Below are 17,033 nucleotides of genomic sequence, written 5' to 3' on the forward strand. Positions count from 1 at the left end.
AGATCTCATGGGAATCCTCCAGAGAGATCTCCAGGAAAGTTTCCCGGAGGTACCGGTAATCCTCTGCCGAAGGCTCCTTGGCAGAACAGCTTTGTTCCTTTCCCCCATTGTAGGAAAATTTCCTGCACCATTCGGCAATCACTTGTGCAGGGACCAAAATGGCACACAGGCGAACAGCATAGGGAGCAAGGCGGAAGCCACAAGCATGTAGTATATGTACCCTTGTTTCCCTGCTTACCCTTAGCAGTGAGATAGCTGCTAGAATGAACCCCACCTGTGGAAAAGTGTGGGAGAATTTTAGAAATTTTTCCCAAGTTGGCTGCACCACAGCCCTTGCAGAGTGAGTGCCCTTTTCCCCAAGTGAAGCACCCCCGCCAACACTCATCACGCTTTGGGTGTTCACAGAGATTTGTGCTTGCCAAGAGTCAGTGAGAAAGTGATTGTTATGTTGCAAAAGGTGTATTGTACTGAAATATTTCAATGCTGTGCATGAATTTAACAATCATGCTTCTGTGCATTGTTCCTGAAGATGCATGCATGCACTGTGCACCTTCCCAGACCACCCTGAGCTGATGTCAGTGAAATGCCCATGGTGATCGACAAGTGGCTGCAACACCCTGGAGAAGTACCCTCCCTATTGATGTACTCCGTCAGAAGGTGGTCTGGTGCCAAATTTGGAATATATGTGCAATCTATCACCCCTCTACAGTTAGGGAAACCCATTTCTGCAAAGCTGTCCACTATTTCGTGCACATTTCCCAGAGTCAGGGTCCTTCGTAGCAAGATGTGATTAATTACCCTGCACACTTGCATTAACGCAGCCCCAAAGGTCAACTTCCCAACTCCAAATTGATTTGCAACCAACCAGTAGCAGTCTGGAGTCACCAGCTCCCACACAGCGATTGTCTCACACTTCTCTACCAATAGGGCAGCTCTCATTCTGGTGTCCTTGTGTCGCAGTGCTAGGGCGAGCTCTGCACATAGTTCCAGGAAGGTGGCTTTTCACATCCAAAAGTTCTGTAGCCACTGCTCATCATCCCACAACCTGCATGATGATACGATCCCACCATTCAGGGCTTGTTTCTTGAGCCCAAAAGCAATGGTCTACCCTGTGCAGCTGTTCTGTGAATGCCAAAAGCAATCTGAAGTTGCTCCTATCCATATCACACAGCATGTCAGGCAACTGGGAGTCTTCTTCACTTAGGAACTTCGTGATTAACTGCACTGCCATTCGCGGTGTCTTCATGACAGTTAACAGAGCATAGGAGAGCAGTGTGGGATCCATCCCTTCTGACAAAGATGCCAGGATGTACAGCAAAGAAGGGTCATTGAAAAATGCCGCGAAAGAAAGCCGGAAGCCCCTGGAGTGCTGGGACAGAAAGCAATGCCTCACGGCACATTGAGCCGAGTCCCAAGGTGTGCCTTCCCACAACACCTAGTGACTGTCGAGCTGGACTGTGGGATAGGTACCCACCGTATATTGCCCACACTGTCAATGATAGTGCTCCACCTGTGGACGCATTCTTCTGACAGAGGGAGCAAGTGTGAACATGACATTCCGATTTTTATTATGCCGATTTTTGAGTGTCAACATCACTTTTGTCGACAAAACTTGGTAGTGTAGACAAGGCCTAAGTTTTTCATAGATTCTAAGGTCAGAACAGACCATTGTGATTATTTAGTCTGACCTCCTGTATAACACAGGCCATAGAACCTCCCCAAAATAATTCCTAGCTCTTATCTTTTAGAAAAACATCCAATCTTGATTTAAAAATTGCCAGTGATGTAGAATACACCGTGACCCTTGGGAAATTATCCCAGTAGTTAATTAATTACCATTTCTTGATCATTGCCAAAGAGGCAGGAGAGACTAGAAATAGGTGATGTGTGCTACAGGAGGCTAACCTGAGAAGGCGGGGCACATCCCTGCAAACCTTAAGATCAGCGAGGGGGAGGAAAAGAGAAATTAAAGACCACAGGGAGAACTGGAGGGGAGGGAAGAACAGAAAAAGAGGGAGGATCAGAGAACTAAGGGGGGAGAGAGGAGAGAGCTGGCAGATGGTAGAGAAGTAGGTTGGACTCCCTTGACTCTTACAAATGAGCACAGCCCAAGATGAATAACAAAAATTTATTTCAAAGTTTATCAGCCTAACTGGAAACAAAGCAGACAATATTTAAGGAGTAGTCATCTGTGACTGTTAATGTTGCAAGTCAGTACAATGACTCAGAAAGTTAGTCTACAATTTTAGTGTGGTAAATGCAGATCAGAACTGATGTAAAGTCTCTTGTGCTTCATAGCTGAACTTTAAGGGTATAATTCAGATCCTTCACATGGGTGAGAACTATTAAATTAAACAAAATCTTTCTGGGATAGAGCAGATATAGGTAGGATTAATAAACTATTAGATCAGTTGAAAAGTTCTAATACATCACACTTAACCTCCTCATTTCCCATTTTGAATCAATCCCAACTCTGAAGTAATATAACTTAAATTCTAAAGACTTTGAATCATCTTTGGCCCATCCACCATGGGCCATTTACACATGAGGGAACCAGCTACACATAGTAATTTCCCAGCACACTTAAACTATGAGTTGACCTTGCAGTGTACACAGGACCAAACTGTTTTTACCATGTACCCTACGTGTGCTCTAGCCCTGCAACACCAAGGCTATAACCTGATTTAGGGACTCAACACAAGTACTACTTTTCTTTTAACTAAAATAGGGCTTGTTCTCTGTCTGCACTGCAAGACTGAGGGTATGTCTACACTACGAAATTAGGTCGAATTTATAGAATTCGGTTTTTTAGAAATCAGTTTTATATATTCAAGTGTGTGTGTCCCCACAGAAAATGCTCTAAGTGCATTAAGTGCATTAACTCGGCGGAGTGCTTCCACAGTACCGAGGCTAGAGTCGACTTCCGCAGTGTTGCACTGTGGGTAGCTATCCCACAGTTCCCGCAGTCTCCGCTGCCCATTGGAATTCTGGGTTGAGATCCCAATGCCTGATGGGGCTAAAACATTGTCGCGGGTGGTTCTGGGCACATATCGTCAGGCCCCCGTTCCCTCCCTCCCTCCGTGAAAGCAAGGGCAGACAATCATTTCGCTCCTTTTTTCCTGAGTTACCTGTGCAGACGCCATACCACGGCAAGCATGGAGCCCGCTCAGGTAACCGTGACCATATGTCTCCTGGGTGCTGGCAGACGTGGTACTGCATTGCTACACAGCAGCATCAACCCATTGCCTTGTGGCAGCAGACGGTACAATACGACTGGTAGCCATCATCGTCATGTCCGAGGTGCTCCTGGCCACGTCGGCCAGGAGCGCCTGGGCAGACATGTGCTCAGGGACTAAAGTTGGAGTGACTTGATCAGGTCATTCTCTTTAGTCCTGCCAGCAGTCGTATTGAACCATCTTATGGTGAGCAGGCAGGTGATACGGATTGCTAGCAGTCCTACTGTACCATCTTCTGCCAGGCAGGCAAGAGATGAGGATGGCTAGCAGTCCTATTGCACCATCCTCTGCCGAGCAGCCATGAGATGTGGATGGCTTGCAGTCCTTCTGCACCGTCTGCTGCCAGCCAAAGATGTAAAAGATAGATGGAGTGGATCAAAACAAGAAATAGACCAGATTTGTTTTGTACTCATTTGCTTTGCAAGGAAAGTGTGGGCCCCTTACTGAATGAGGGAGGCAACCTAGTGACAGAGGATGTGGAAAAAGCTAATGTACTCAATGCTTTTTTTGCCTCTGTTTTCACTAACAAGGTCAGCTCCCAGACTGCTGCGCTGGGCATCACAAAATGGGGAAGAGATGGCCAGCCCTCTGTGGAGATAGAGGTGGTTAGGGACTATTTAGAAAAGCTGGACGTGCACAAGTCCATGGGGCCGGACGAGTTGCATCCGAGAGTGCTGAAGGAATTGGCTGCTGTGATTGCAGAGCCCTTGGCCATTATCTTTGAAAACTCGTGGCGAACGGGGGAAGTCCCGGATGACTGGAAAAAGGCTAATGTAGTGCCAATCTTTAAAAAAGGGAAGAAGGAGGATCCTGGGAACTACAGGCCAGTCAGCCTCACCTCAGTCCCTGGAAAAATCATGGAGCAGGTCCTCAAAGAATCAATCCTGAAGCACTTACATGAGAGGAAAGTGATCAGGAACAGTCAGCATGGATTCACCAAGGGAAGGTCATGCCTGACTAATCTAATTGCCTTTTATGATGAGATTACTGGTTCTGTGGATGAAGGGAAAGCAGTGGATGTATTGTTTCTTGACTTTAGCAAAGCTTTTGACACGGTCTCCCACAGTATTCTTGTCAGCAAGTTAAGGAAGTATGGGCTGGATGAATGCACTATAAGGTGGGTAGAAAGCTGGCTAGATTGTCGGGCTCAACGGGTAGTGATCAATGGCTCCATGTCTAGTTGGCAGCCGGTGTCAAGTGGAGTGCCCCAGGGGTCGGTCCTGGGGCCGGTTTTGTTCAATATCTTCATAAATGATCTGGAGGATGGTGTGGATTGCACTCTCAGCAAATTTGCGGATGATACTAAACTGGGAGGAGTGGTAGATACGCTGGAGGGGAGGGATAGGATACAGAAGGACCTAGACAAATTGGAGGTTTGGGCCAAAAGAAATCTGATGAGGTTCAATAAGGATAAGTGCAGGGTCCTGCACTTAGGATGGAAGAATCCAATGCACCGCTACAGACTAGGGACCGAATGGCTAGGCAGCAGTTCTGCGGAAAAGGACCTAGGGGTGACAGTGGACGAGAAGCTGGATATGAGTCAGCAGTGTGCCCTTGTTGCCAAGAAGGCCAATGGCATTTTGGGATGTATAAGTAGGGGCATAGCGAGCAGATCGAGGGACGTGATCGTTCCCCTCTATTCGACACTGGTGAGGCCTCATCTGGAGTACTGTGTCCAGTTTTGGGCCCCACACTACAAGAAGGATGTGGATAAATTGGAGAGAGTCCAGCGAAGGGCAACAAAAATGATTAGGGGTCTAGAGCACATGACTTATGAGGAGAGGCTGAGGGAGCTGGGATTGTTTAGTCTGCAGAAGAGAAGAATGAGGGGGGATTTGATAGCTGCTTTCAACTACCTGAAAGGGGGTTCCAAAGAGGATGGCTCTAGACTGTTCTCAATGGTAGCAGATGACAGAACGAGGAGTAATGGTCTCAAGTTGCAATGGGGGAGGTTTAGATTGGATATTAGGAAAAACTTTTTCACTAAGAGGGTGGTGAAACACTGGAATGCGTTACCTAGGGAGGTGGTAGAATCTCCTTCCTTACAGGTTTTTAAGGTCAGGCTTGACAAAGCCCTGGCTGGGATGATTTAACTGGGACTTGGTCCTGCTTCGAGCAGGGGGTTGGACTAGATGACCTTCTGGGGTCCCTTCCAACCCTGATATTCTATGATTCTATGATTCTATGCTTCCCCCTCTCCCCCGTCTAGGGGACTCATTCCTCTATGTCACACTGCAGTCACTCACAGAGAAGGTGCAGCGAGGTAAATCTAGCCATGTATCAATCAGAGGCCAGACTAACCTGCTTGTTCCAATAAGAACAATTACTAAGGTGCACCGTTTCTTATTGGAACCCTCCGTGAAGTCCTGCCTGAAATACTCCTTGATGTAAAGCCACCCCCTTTGTTGATTTTAATTCCCTGTAAGCCAACCCTGTAAGCCATGTCGTCAGTCGCCCCTCCCTCCGTCAGAGCAACAGCAGACAATCGTTCCGCGCCTTTTTTCTGTGCGGACGCCATACCAAGGCAAGCATGGAGGCCGCTCAGCTCACTTTGGCAATTAGGAGCACATTAAACACCACACGCATTATCCAGCAGTATATGCAGCACCAGAACCTGGCAGAGCGATACCAGGCAAGTAGGCGACGTCAGCACGGTCGCGTGAGTGATCAGGACATGGACACAGATTTCTCTGAAAGCATGGGCCCTGCCAATGCATGCATCATGGTGCTAATGGGGCAGGTTCATGCTGTGGAACGCCGATTTTGGGCTCAGGAAACAAGCACAGACTGGTGGGACCGCATAGTGTTGCAGGTCTGGGACGATTCCCAGTGGCTGCGAAACTTTCGCATGCATAAGGGCACTTTCATGGAACTTTGTGACTTGCTTTCCCCTGCCCTGAAGCGCATGAATACCAAGATGAGAGCAGCCCTCACAGTTGAGAAGCGAGTGGCGATAGCCCTGTGGAAGCTTGCAACGCCAGACAGCTACCGGTCAGTTGGGAATCAATTTGGAGTGGGCAAATCTACTGTGGGGGCTGCTGTGATGCAAGTAGCCCATGCAATCAAAGATCTGCTGATATCAAGGGTAGTGACCCTGGGAAATGTGCAGGTCATAGTGGATGGCTTTGCTGCAATGGGATTCCCTAACTGTGGTGGGGCCGTAGACGGAACCCATATCCCTATCTTGGGACCGGACCACCAAGCCGGCGAGTACATAAACCGCAAGGGGTACTTTTCAATAGTGCTGCAAGCTCTGGTGGATCACAAGGGATGTTTCACCAACATCAACGTGGTATGGCCGGGAAAGGTACATGACGCTCGCATCTTCAGGAACTCTGCTCTGTTTCAAAAGCTGCAGGAAGGGACTTTATTCCCAGACCAGAAAATAACTGTTGGGGATGTTGAAATGCCTATAGTTATCCTTGGGGACCCAGCCTACCCCTTAATGCCATGGCTCATGAAGCCGTACACAGGCAGCCTGGACAGTAGTCAGGAGCTGTTCAACTACAGGCTGAGCAAGTGCAGAATGGTGGTAGAATGTGCATTTGGACGTTTAAAGGCGCACTGGCGCAGTTTACTGACTCGCTTAGACCTCAGCGAAACCAATATTCCCACTGTTATTACTGCTTGCTGTGTGCTCCACAATATCTGAGAGAGTAAGGGGGAGACGTTTATGGTGGGGTGGGAGGTTGAGGCAAATCGCCTGGCTGCTGGTTATGCGCAGCCAGACACCAGGGCGGTTAGAAGAGCACAGGAGGGCGCGGTACGCATCAGAGAAGCTTTGAAAACCAGTTCCATGACTGGCCAGGCTACGGTGTGAAAGTTCTCTTTGTTTCTCCTTGATGAAATCGCCCGCCCCTTGGTTCACTCTACTTCCCTGTAAGCTAACCACCCTCCCCTCCTCCCTTCGATCACCACTTGCAGAGGCAATAAAGTCATTGTTGCTTCACATTCATGTATTCTTTATTCATTCATCACACAAATAGGGGGATGACTACCAAGGTAGCCCAGGAGGGGTGCTGGAGGAGGGAAGGAAAATGCCACACAGCACTTTAAGCACAGCACTTTAAAAGTTTACAACTTTAAAATTTATTGAATGCCAGCCTTCTTTTTTTGGGGCAATCCTCTGTGGTGGAGTGGCTGGTTGGCCGGTGGCCCCCCCACCGCGTTCTTGGGCGTCTGGGTGTGGAGGCTATGGAACTTGGGGAGGAGGGCGGTTGGTTACACAGGGGCTGTAGTGGCAGTCTGTGCTCCAGCTACCTTTGCTGCAGCTCAACCATACACTGGAGCATGCTGGTTTGATCCTCCAGCAGCCTCAGCATTGAATCCTGCCTCCTCTCATCACGCTGCCGCCACATTTGAGCTTCAGCCCTGTCTTCAGCCCGCCACCTCTCCTCCCGGTCATTTTGTGCTTTCCTGCACTCTGACATTATTTGCCTCCACGCATTCATCTGTGCTCTGTCAGTGTGGGAGGACATCATGAGCTCAGAGAACATTTCATCACGAGTGCGTTTTTTTTTCTTTCTAATCTTCACTAGCCTCTGGGAAGGAGAAGATCCTGTGATCATTGAAACACATGCAGCTGGTGGAGAAAAAAAAAGGGACAGCGGTATTTAAAAAGACACATTTTATAAAACAGTGGCTACACTCTTTCAGGGTAAACCTTGCTGTTAACATTACATACATAACACATGTGCTTTCGTTCCAAGGTCGCATTTTGCCTCCCCCCACCGCGTGGCTACCCCCTCAACCCTCCCTGTGGCTAACAGCGGGGAACATTTCTGTTCAGCCACAGGCAAACAGCCCAGCAGGATCAGGCTCCTCTGAGTGTCCCCTGAAGAAAAGCACCCTATTTCAACCAGGTGACCATGAATGATATCTCACTCTCCTGAGGATTACACAGAGAGATAAAGAACGGATGTTGTTTGAACGCCAGCAAACATACACTGCAATGCTTTGCTGTACAATGATTCCCGAGTACGTGTTACTGGCCTGGAGTGGTAAAGTGTCCTACCATGAAGGACGCAATAAGGCTGCCCTCCCCAGAAACCTTTTGCAAAGACTTTGGGAGTACATCCAGGAGAGCCGTGAATGCCAGGGCAAATTAATCCTTTCACATGCTTCTTTTAAACCATGTATAGTATTTTAAAAGGTACACTCACCGGAGGTCCCTTCTCCACCTGCCGGGTCCAGGAGGCAGTCTTGGGTGGGTTCGGGGGGTACTGGCTCCAGGTCCAGGGTGAGAAACAGTTCCTGGCTGTCGGGAAAACCGGTTTCTCTGCTTGCTTGCTGTGAGATATCTTCAACCTCATCATCATCATCATCTTCTTTGTCCCCAAAACCTGCTTCCGTGTTGCCTCCATCTCCATTGAAGGAGTCAAACAACATAGGCTTTAGGCTGAACCCCCTAAAATGGCATGCAGCTCATCATAGAAGCGGCATGTTCGGGGCTCTGACCCGGAGCGGCCGTTCGCCTCTCTGGTTTTCTGGTAGGCTTGCCTCAGCTCCTTAAGTTTCACACGGCACTGCTTCAGGTCCCTGTTATGGCCTCTATCCTTCATGCCCTGGGAGATTTTGACAAAGGTTTTGGCATTTCGAAAACTGGAACAGAGTTCTGATAGCACGGATTCCTCTCCCCATACAGCAATCAGATCCCGTACCTCCCGTTCAGTCCATGCGGAGCTCTTTTGCGATTCTGGGACTCCATCATGGTCACCTCTGCTGAAGAGCTCTGCATGGTCACCTGCAGCTTGCCACGCTGGCCAAACAGGAAATGAGACTCAAAAGTTCGCGGTTCTTTTCCTGTCTACCTGGCCAGTGCATCTGAGTTGAGAGTGCTGTCCAGAGCGGTCACAATGGAGCACTCTGGGATAGCTCCCGGAGGCCAATACCGTCGAATTGTGTCCACAGTACCCCAAATTTGACCCGGCAAGGCCGATTTAAGCGCTAATCCACTTGTCAGGGGTGGAGTAAGGAAATCGATTTTAAGAGCCCTTTAAGTCGAAATAAAGGGCTTCATCGTGTGGACGCGTGCAGGTTTACATCGATTTAACGCTGCTAAATTCGACCTAAAGTCCTAGTGTAGACCAGGGCTGAGGCATGTTTTAACTGTATCATGGGATGTAATTGGGTTTTCTTATGCTGCCCCTCTATAACTGAGTGAAATTTACTCAATGGGAATAAAAAGAATGTGAATACAGTCAAAGCACATCAACATGGCATTGCTAACACAAGTGGGTTTTTGACAATTGAAGTATGTGAAACTGGCTAGTCAGTTGAGTTTCTGCTGAACATAGCATAGGGTAGCCAAACCCCCCTCAAGTGATATGTGACTTTAGGACCCAAGTTAGCAAAGCATTTAAGTACTTGCTGAACTTTTATGAACAGCGATGGACTTAAGCATGTGCTCAAAGTTAAGCTTGTCCTTATGTGTTCTGATGACTTGTTAATGTATATACATTACAGTATACACTCCTTGTAATGAGTAATATAATCTCTCTGTAATATTCCCTACTGCGCTTTAACACAGTATTGTTTCAAAAGCATGACATTAAAGCAGTAGCTCTCAACCTTTCCAGACTACTGTACCCCTTTCAGAAGTCTGATTTGTCTTGTGTACCCCAAGTTTCACCTCACTTACAAACTACTTGCTTATAAAATCAGACATAAAAATACAAAAGTGTCACAGCACACTATTACTGAAAAATTGCTTACTTTCTCATTTTTACCATATAATTATAAAATAAATCAATTGGAATATAAATATTGTATTTACATTTCAGTGTATAGTATATAGAGCAGTATAAACAAGTCATTGTCTGTATGAAATTTTAGTTTGTACTGACTTTGCTAGTGCTTTTTATGTAGCCTGTTATAAAACTAGGCAAATACCTAGATGAGTTGACGTACCCCATGGAAGACGTCTGCATACTCCCAGGGGTATGCATATCCTTGGTTGAGAACCACTGTGTTAAAGCACACTCGGGAACCTTTAGCGCATGCCAACAGGGTCTGCATGGATCAATCAATGTGCAATGCATTAGGACACTTCAAAAATCACACCCCTGTAGTCCACTCTACTTCTTTGTGCAGACAAACCCTTAGGTGCAAGTAACCATTTCCAGTTCTTTTCTGGTGTTAATAGGATATACACCTTTTTTTTTTTTAAATAGTATCAGGAATGTTTTGTCAGTGTTCATTGCTTAAAACCTAAAATCAAAAGCCCTAGAGGGACCTCAGGAGGTCAACTAGTCTACATGTCTGTTCTGAGGCAGGGTTAAGTATTATGTGACGGAGATGGGATGCATAAAGGCCTCCCAAAGTTTGAAATATTGATACACCAAGCTGATTAATGTTGTTTCACTTGTACAGAACAAGACTACAAGCTGAACACTTGCCTGCACAATTCTACATGCTGTTCTGAATCAGTATTTTATGTCATAACTAGTGAACTGAAAGTTACATTTCGTGTTACGATATGTTCTCATTTTGCTCCTGCTAGATCTTCTTCTGACCCACACCCAGAATGGCTCAGACTTTCAAACTCTCATTAGAATGTTTTTTTGTAATTGGCATTTATAGTTGAACTCATTCTATGTTAGCAGCTTTTCCAGATTTGAGATGTCTCCATTTCAAAGATTTGAAAAGCAAGAGTTTAATGGCAATTCCTTTAGCTCATAAAATCAAAAGAGTTGTCTCATTGAGTCTGAGGAAGTGCTGCTGAGGTCTGACTTTTCATAATTCATCCCAGTTTTTCTGTTATATTTTTGAGTGAATTTAATGTACCTGAAGGATATCAGATTGATGGCTCTGGATCATGAAGTCTTGTATTACAGAAGAGCTGTGCTGTGGGCAGCAGTCCTGCAAACTTCCCCACAGTACCCCATTAGCTTGCCTTAACTCTGTTATGTAGACATCACCTTCATTGATGAGGGAATAGTTCTCTGGGCCCACTCAGCCCTTGGGCTCTCTTGAAAATGCCATTAAGGGGAACAACAGTGATAATAGTTTTCCATTGTGAAAACTTGTGCTCAAGAAACTGACTGACCCCACCCCATTCAATGCAAATAGATCATCAAACAGCTATTACTAGTGATAACTTCTAGCAAACATTGGCATAGGCCAGATTTAAACCAGCGTGTTAGAGGTAAAAGACTCTATATGTAATTGTCAAAAATAATAGAAATCAGTGGATGCTAAAACCCTGCAAATTCCAAGGCCCTGGGTCTCCCTGTGGATTTCCCCCAGACTTTGAGGTTTTGTACAAAATCTAAACTTTCATAAATAAAATCAACTAGCTTTTCTTGTTCTGAACATTACCTCCCAATAACATTGCATTAGTTACCTTCTGATGGGTAATACACAAATTACACTGTGTAAAGTCAATGACAATTTTGCTGTTGGATTCAAAAGATATATTATGAGCCTGAAAGAGAAGAAGTTCAGCGTGATGGGATGTTAGATCAAATGCTTAATTAGGGTAATTTTAAATACTAGCATTTCACTACTACTTGTAGCAGAAATGCGCAGCTAATGTGCTAAACCTGGCAACATTGATCTCTGGAAAAAGGCTGCATATTTTAAATATGCAAATAATCAGATATTTGGGATGCTTTAAATACTTATTTCTCCCTGGTAGTACAACCAGACAACTCCATTCAGGGGAATTTCTCAATTTTGTGGAAATGTGCTGAAGTTCCAGCCATTTGCTATTTTGTTGCAAATGACAGTATATCAGCTTCCCTTTTTTATCAGTCCCTGCCTCTGCCCCCTACATCACTCTTCTTCCTAGAAATTAAGGACCTCCTGCACCTTGACCCACCAGTATTTTGGTTTTAGGAAGAAAGGGAAGTAGTTGATAGTAGTTATGCCATTCTGTTAGGGAACATGATCTCAGTGACCGTCACACAGCTCACATATTGAGTCAAACCCTTAAATGAGAAATCTTTGCCACACCAGGCTCATGACTAATGCCAAGGCAGACATCTGTTCGCACAATTTTTGCAATACATAATTTTGAATTTCCATCAAATTTAGAAACACCAGTCTCCTTGGAAACTATTGGAGAGCTAAATTAACAGTAAACAATTTATTCTGAGTGGTTTGCCAACTTCTTTTCACAAGTAGGTATAATGATCCCCTGTGCTTGGGCTGATAGCAGGGTTTGAACTTGGACCTTCAGTGTTAAAAACAAACTTTTCCCATTAGCTATTAAGCAGCATTTGTAGTAGACTCCTCCACCTATGTAGGTCAGCCACTGGAAGGGAACAAAGACTCATGCTCATCTAGTGTGGGTTACACAAAGAACTAGATGCCTTCCTTGTTCCTACATATACAAGATTGCTTAAGAGCAAGTGGAGGCTAACAACCCTGCACTGTGCATTAGGGTTTGCAGCGTCAAGCCTATAAAAATGGGCTAAGAAAATCATACACCATTCCCTCTACACGTGTGGAATGTTTCACTTTTATTGATATATGTATAATATTGTGTTGGTTTTTTTGCACTGATATGAGTTGTAAATCATTCTGAACACTGGTCTTTGTATACTCTGCCCACAGTAACATAGTGTGCTCTCTTTATCTGCAACCCATTAAGAGGGAATTTCATATCAGCTTTAGGAAATTGGCACTTTTTTGTCAACCTTACAAAAAGTTGTGAATCTTAAAGCCAAGCAGACAGAATAATCACGGCTGTGAACCAAAACTGTTGTAGTTTGGTCTGATACTTGTGTTTAGATTTTCATGTTGATAAAAGGACTCTGCTCCCACACCCTTTTATGATGTAGTTTTCTCTGTCTGTAGTGCCAGGACCAAATTCCTCTGGTGATAACGGCATCAGTATTGCCATGATAATGATGGCCTGGGTGGTTATCGCTCTTGTCTTGTTCTTGCTGAGACCAACTAATCTAAGAGGATCCAACATGGCTGGAAAACCAGCCAGTCCACATCATGTAAGTATGTCTGTGTCTTGAAGCACCCTACCTAAAGAATCTAAATAAAATATCTAGATTTAGGAACATTTTTAAAGTACACTACATTATATTCATTAGTTTTTCCCCAAAACTGTTTTCCTATGCTTTCTACTGCTATTTTTTGGTATCACATTAATATTAAATGTATATGTTCCCTTCTGCAAAAGTCTCTCAGACTAGAAATAATTAAGTCTTTTGTTTAAAGTGTGGTTATATTCTGAAAAGTAACTAAAAACAAGATCTCAGTGAATAGATCTGCTCCCTCTGCCTATTTAGAGCCATAACTGCCAATTTTATTGACAAAATTAAGGCTATGTCTACACTGGCACTTTTGTCGTTAAAAGTTTTGTCACTCAGGGGTGTGCAAAAACCCTCTCCTGAACGATAAAAGTTTTAGCGATGAAAAGCGCCGGTGTGGACAGCACTTCATCAGTGGGAACCATGCTCCCGGCGAAAAAGCTACCACCCCTCATTCGGAAAGATTTTATTTTTTCGCTGGGAGAGATAAAGAGCAGCTACACAGTGCACCATACAAAGACGCGGCAGCGGCACAGCCACACCATTGTGAAGTGTGCAATGTAGACATAGTCTAAGTTTTCACTGATTATACTTCTGTGAGACCTGCAGCGCCAACACAGCTAAACCACTCTGCCTTAGGTTGAGCTGGATTCGATTCCTTGTGGTGAACCATAAACAGAAGTGTTATGTTCTAATTGGTAATACCCACTCAAAGCCACAAGATGCACAGCAGTAACCAACGGCCTCAAATTGATCTGCAGAATCTTTATCAAGATGGCAAGAACTGAGATGTGTTTTTAGGATAGCGATTAACTCCCCCCCCCACATATATCTTTTTTACTTTACACTGAGCACATATGATGTGGAAATAGTTGAGATGATAAACATGATGTAAGGGACCAGGGCATAAACAGTCTGACCTAACAGTCATAAGTGGGGTGAATTCTGCCCATTAGGGCCAGTAGTCACCAGGCAGGAGTTGGAGTCAGAGACCAGAGATCAAGCAAAGTCTAGCATTGCCACAGGCCAAACTCTGTATGGTTACCCAAACAACTTTCTGGGGCCAGGGCCAGATTAACTTTTTGTGGGCCCAGTGCCAAACATATTTGTGGGCCCCCATGGGGCAAGGTGCAGGGCGGCGGGATGGTCAATCTCCACAGTGAAGGGCGGGCTGGGGGCAATGAGGCACAGCGTGGTGGGAGCAGCCCTACTCTGTGCAGCCCAGCAGGAGGGCACTGTTCACGAACCTGCAGCTGCCAGATACACACTGGCCTACCCAGCCCTGTACTGCCAACATGCCCCTTCCCCTTGAGGGCGGGCCCGCACCACACCGCCCCCCCTGCCCAGTGCCCCATCCTTATGCCCAGCGCCCCCTCGCCCAGAGACCTCCACCACAGATCTCTATGCCCAGCCCCCACCCCTCCCAGAGACAGGCCACTGGTTGCATGGAGGTGGGAGATTACCCTGCAGCCTCCTTCACCCCATCCTGGGACAGGGACTCGGCAATGAGGCTGCACCCGACTCTGATACAATGCAAGGGCCAGGCCTGCCCCAGAAACACCCTGAGGTCCTGCCCCCCTGGGCTAGGCGTACCTTGTGTGGGTGATCAGGATCAGCCTGGCAGCAGGATCCAAGTGCAGAGGACTTAGTGTGGGGGGATCCAGTTGGGGGTAAGAGAGTTCTCTGTGGGGCAATCTGGGTGCAGGTGGCTCCGTGGGAGATCTGGATGCACAGAAGTTCATTGGGGGGTTCCAGGTGTAGGGGCAATGGGACTCTGCAGGGGATCCAGGTGAAGGTGTTTGGGGCTCAGCGGGGGGATCTAGGTGCAGGGGAGCTGGGGTTCATTTGGGTGGGGGTCCAGGTGTAGATGGTTGGGGCTCAGTGGGAAGGGTGTCTGGGGGGGCTCATCGGGGTGATACAGATGCAGGGGAGGTGGGACTTGTCAGGGTGAGGGCTTGATGGGTCTGCTTAACAGGGGAGCCCCAGCTTCTGCTAAGGGGATGCCGCGTACTGGACTCCAACTTCACCCCTGCCCTCGCTTCCCCCGTCCTTTCCCTTTCCCATCCCATGCCCCTTTCCCACTGCTCTATCTCCTCCACATCTCACCCTCTTCCTTCCACCCTGCCTCTTCCCCCCCGGCCCCCGCTTCCCCCATCGCCTTCTCTCCCCCATCCTATGTCTTTCCCCACTGCCCCATTTCCCCACTGAAGGGAAAAACAGAATTGTTTGTTATTTAGTTTGAATATTAGAGGAGGATTTCATTCTTTTTATATTCATTCTTTTTATAAGTCATGCTTGGTAGACTAGAATTTCTAAACCAGTGCATTTTTTTCCCTTTTGTACAACCAGGGACAAGAACCACCAGCCCCACCCGTGGATTAGACCTTCTAATGCTGGAAATGCTCGACTGCTAAAACCTTGCACGACCAAATGAACGAAAGTGACCAGAGTACTAAATCCCATTCAATACTATTTTCCTTTTGCATTTACATAAAGCAGGATGATATTATTTTGGTATGGAACAGCTAGGAGCTATTTCACTTTTAAGTTAATTCTTGCTTTATATATTATTACCATTCCTAGTAGGTGATATTTGAATAAACAATAAGGAGCTGCAGGGGGTGGAGTTTTGGTTGTTGTTTTACTGTGGACATTCCAGTCATTCTCTTTTTGTTACAATGATTACAATATATAATTTCTTTGCAGTGGTCTCTGGCATAATTCAAGGAAAATTTAAATCCTTGTGCATTTATAGTCATTAAAAGTTATTTTTCAGATTAATTCTCTTTTTTCCCTACATATTTTGGAAACTTATTTGCAAACACGAGCGTGAGTTTTTTGTAGAAAAAGTGAAATTACTTTACCTTTACCCAGTGATGAACTGCCAAAATCTTAACAACTGGTTCCCTCCTCGAGGGGGGTTGTGGCCTGCCCCCAGCCCCCGTGACTCCTGCTCCATCCAACCCCCCGCGTTCCTTGACACCCCCCCCCAGACTGCTGCCCCATCCACCCTCCTCCCCTGTCCTCTGACTGCCCCCAGAACTGGCCAGGAGGGTCTCGTGGGCCACCATAGTAGGTGCCCACCCCACCCTGCCCCTAAGAGCCAGAGGGACCTGCCAGGGGGCGAGGTGGGGAGTCCCAGCGGTGCTTACCTGGGGCGGCTCCCAGGAAGCATCCGGCAGGTCCCTCTGGCTCCTAGGGGCAGGGTAGCATAGCTAGGGGGGAGCAGGGGCAGCGGCCGCTCCCCCAACTGATCACATCAAAAGTGGTGCCTTAGGCACCGACCCCGTGGGTGCTCCGGGGCTGGAGCCCCCACGAGGAGAATTTGGTGGGTGCAGAGCACCCACTGGCAGCCCCGCGCCTGGCCCCAGCTCACCTCCGCTCTGCCTCCTCCCCTGAACGCACCGCCCCGCTCTGCTTCTCCAACCCCCGGCTTCCCGCGAATCAGCTGTTCGCGCGGGAAGCTGGGGGTGGGCTAAGAAGCAAGCGGTGGCTTCACGCTCAGGCCCAGGGAGGCGGAGGCGAGCTGGGCGGGGGGCGGGAGGAGGGCCGCCCGTGCCACAGCAGGTAACCCGGGGTGCAGGGGAACCTTTCCCCGCCCCAGCTCACCTCCGCCTCCCTGGGCCTGAGCGCGAAGCTGCTGCTTGCTTCTCACCCCTCCCAGGCTTCCCGCATCAACAGCTGATTCGCGGGAAGCCGGGGGGGGGGGGGGGAGAAGCAGAGTGGGGCGGCGCGTTCAGGGGAGGAGGCAGAGGCGGAGTGGAGGTGAGGTGAGCTGGGGCCAGGCGGGGAGAGCACCCTCTGAATT

At 47.3% G+C, this 17,033-nt stretch overlaps 1 protein-coding gene across 3 annotated transcripts in view; it reads left to right on the plus strand.

Moving 5' to 3' along the window:
• The window catches only part of SMIM14 (small integral membrane protein 14), an 85,550-nt gene extending 69,548 nt beyond the window's left edge, over positions 1-16,002 (plus strand). For all 3 annotated transcript variants that reach the window (XM_037897917.2, XM_043544503.1, XM_007066417.4), the window contains 2 exons: positions 13,038-13,186; positions 15,575-16,002. In XM_037897917.2, coding sequence (XP_037753845.1) covers positions 13,038-13,186; positions 15,575-15,607 — 182 coding nt within the window. In that variant the 3' untranslated portion in view covers positions 15,608-16,002. The remainder of the gene's footprint in view (positions 1-13,037; positions 13,187-15,574) is intronic.
• The last annotated feature ends 1,031 nt before the right edge of the window (positions 16,003-17,033 follow it).

This window comes from Chelonia mydas, chromosome 4 (assembly GCF_015237465.2).
Source record: "Chelonia mydas isolate rCheMyd1 chromosome 4, rCheMyd1.pri.v2, whole genome shotgun sequence".
NCBI classification, from domain to species: domain Eukaryota; kingdom Metazoa; phylum Chordata; order Testudines; family Cheloniidae; genus Chelonia; species Chelonia mydas.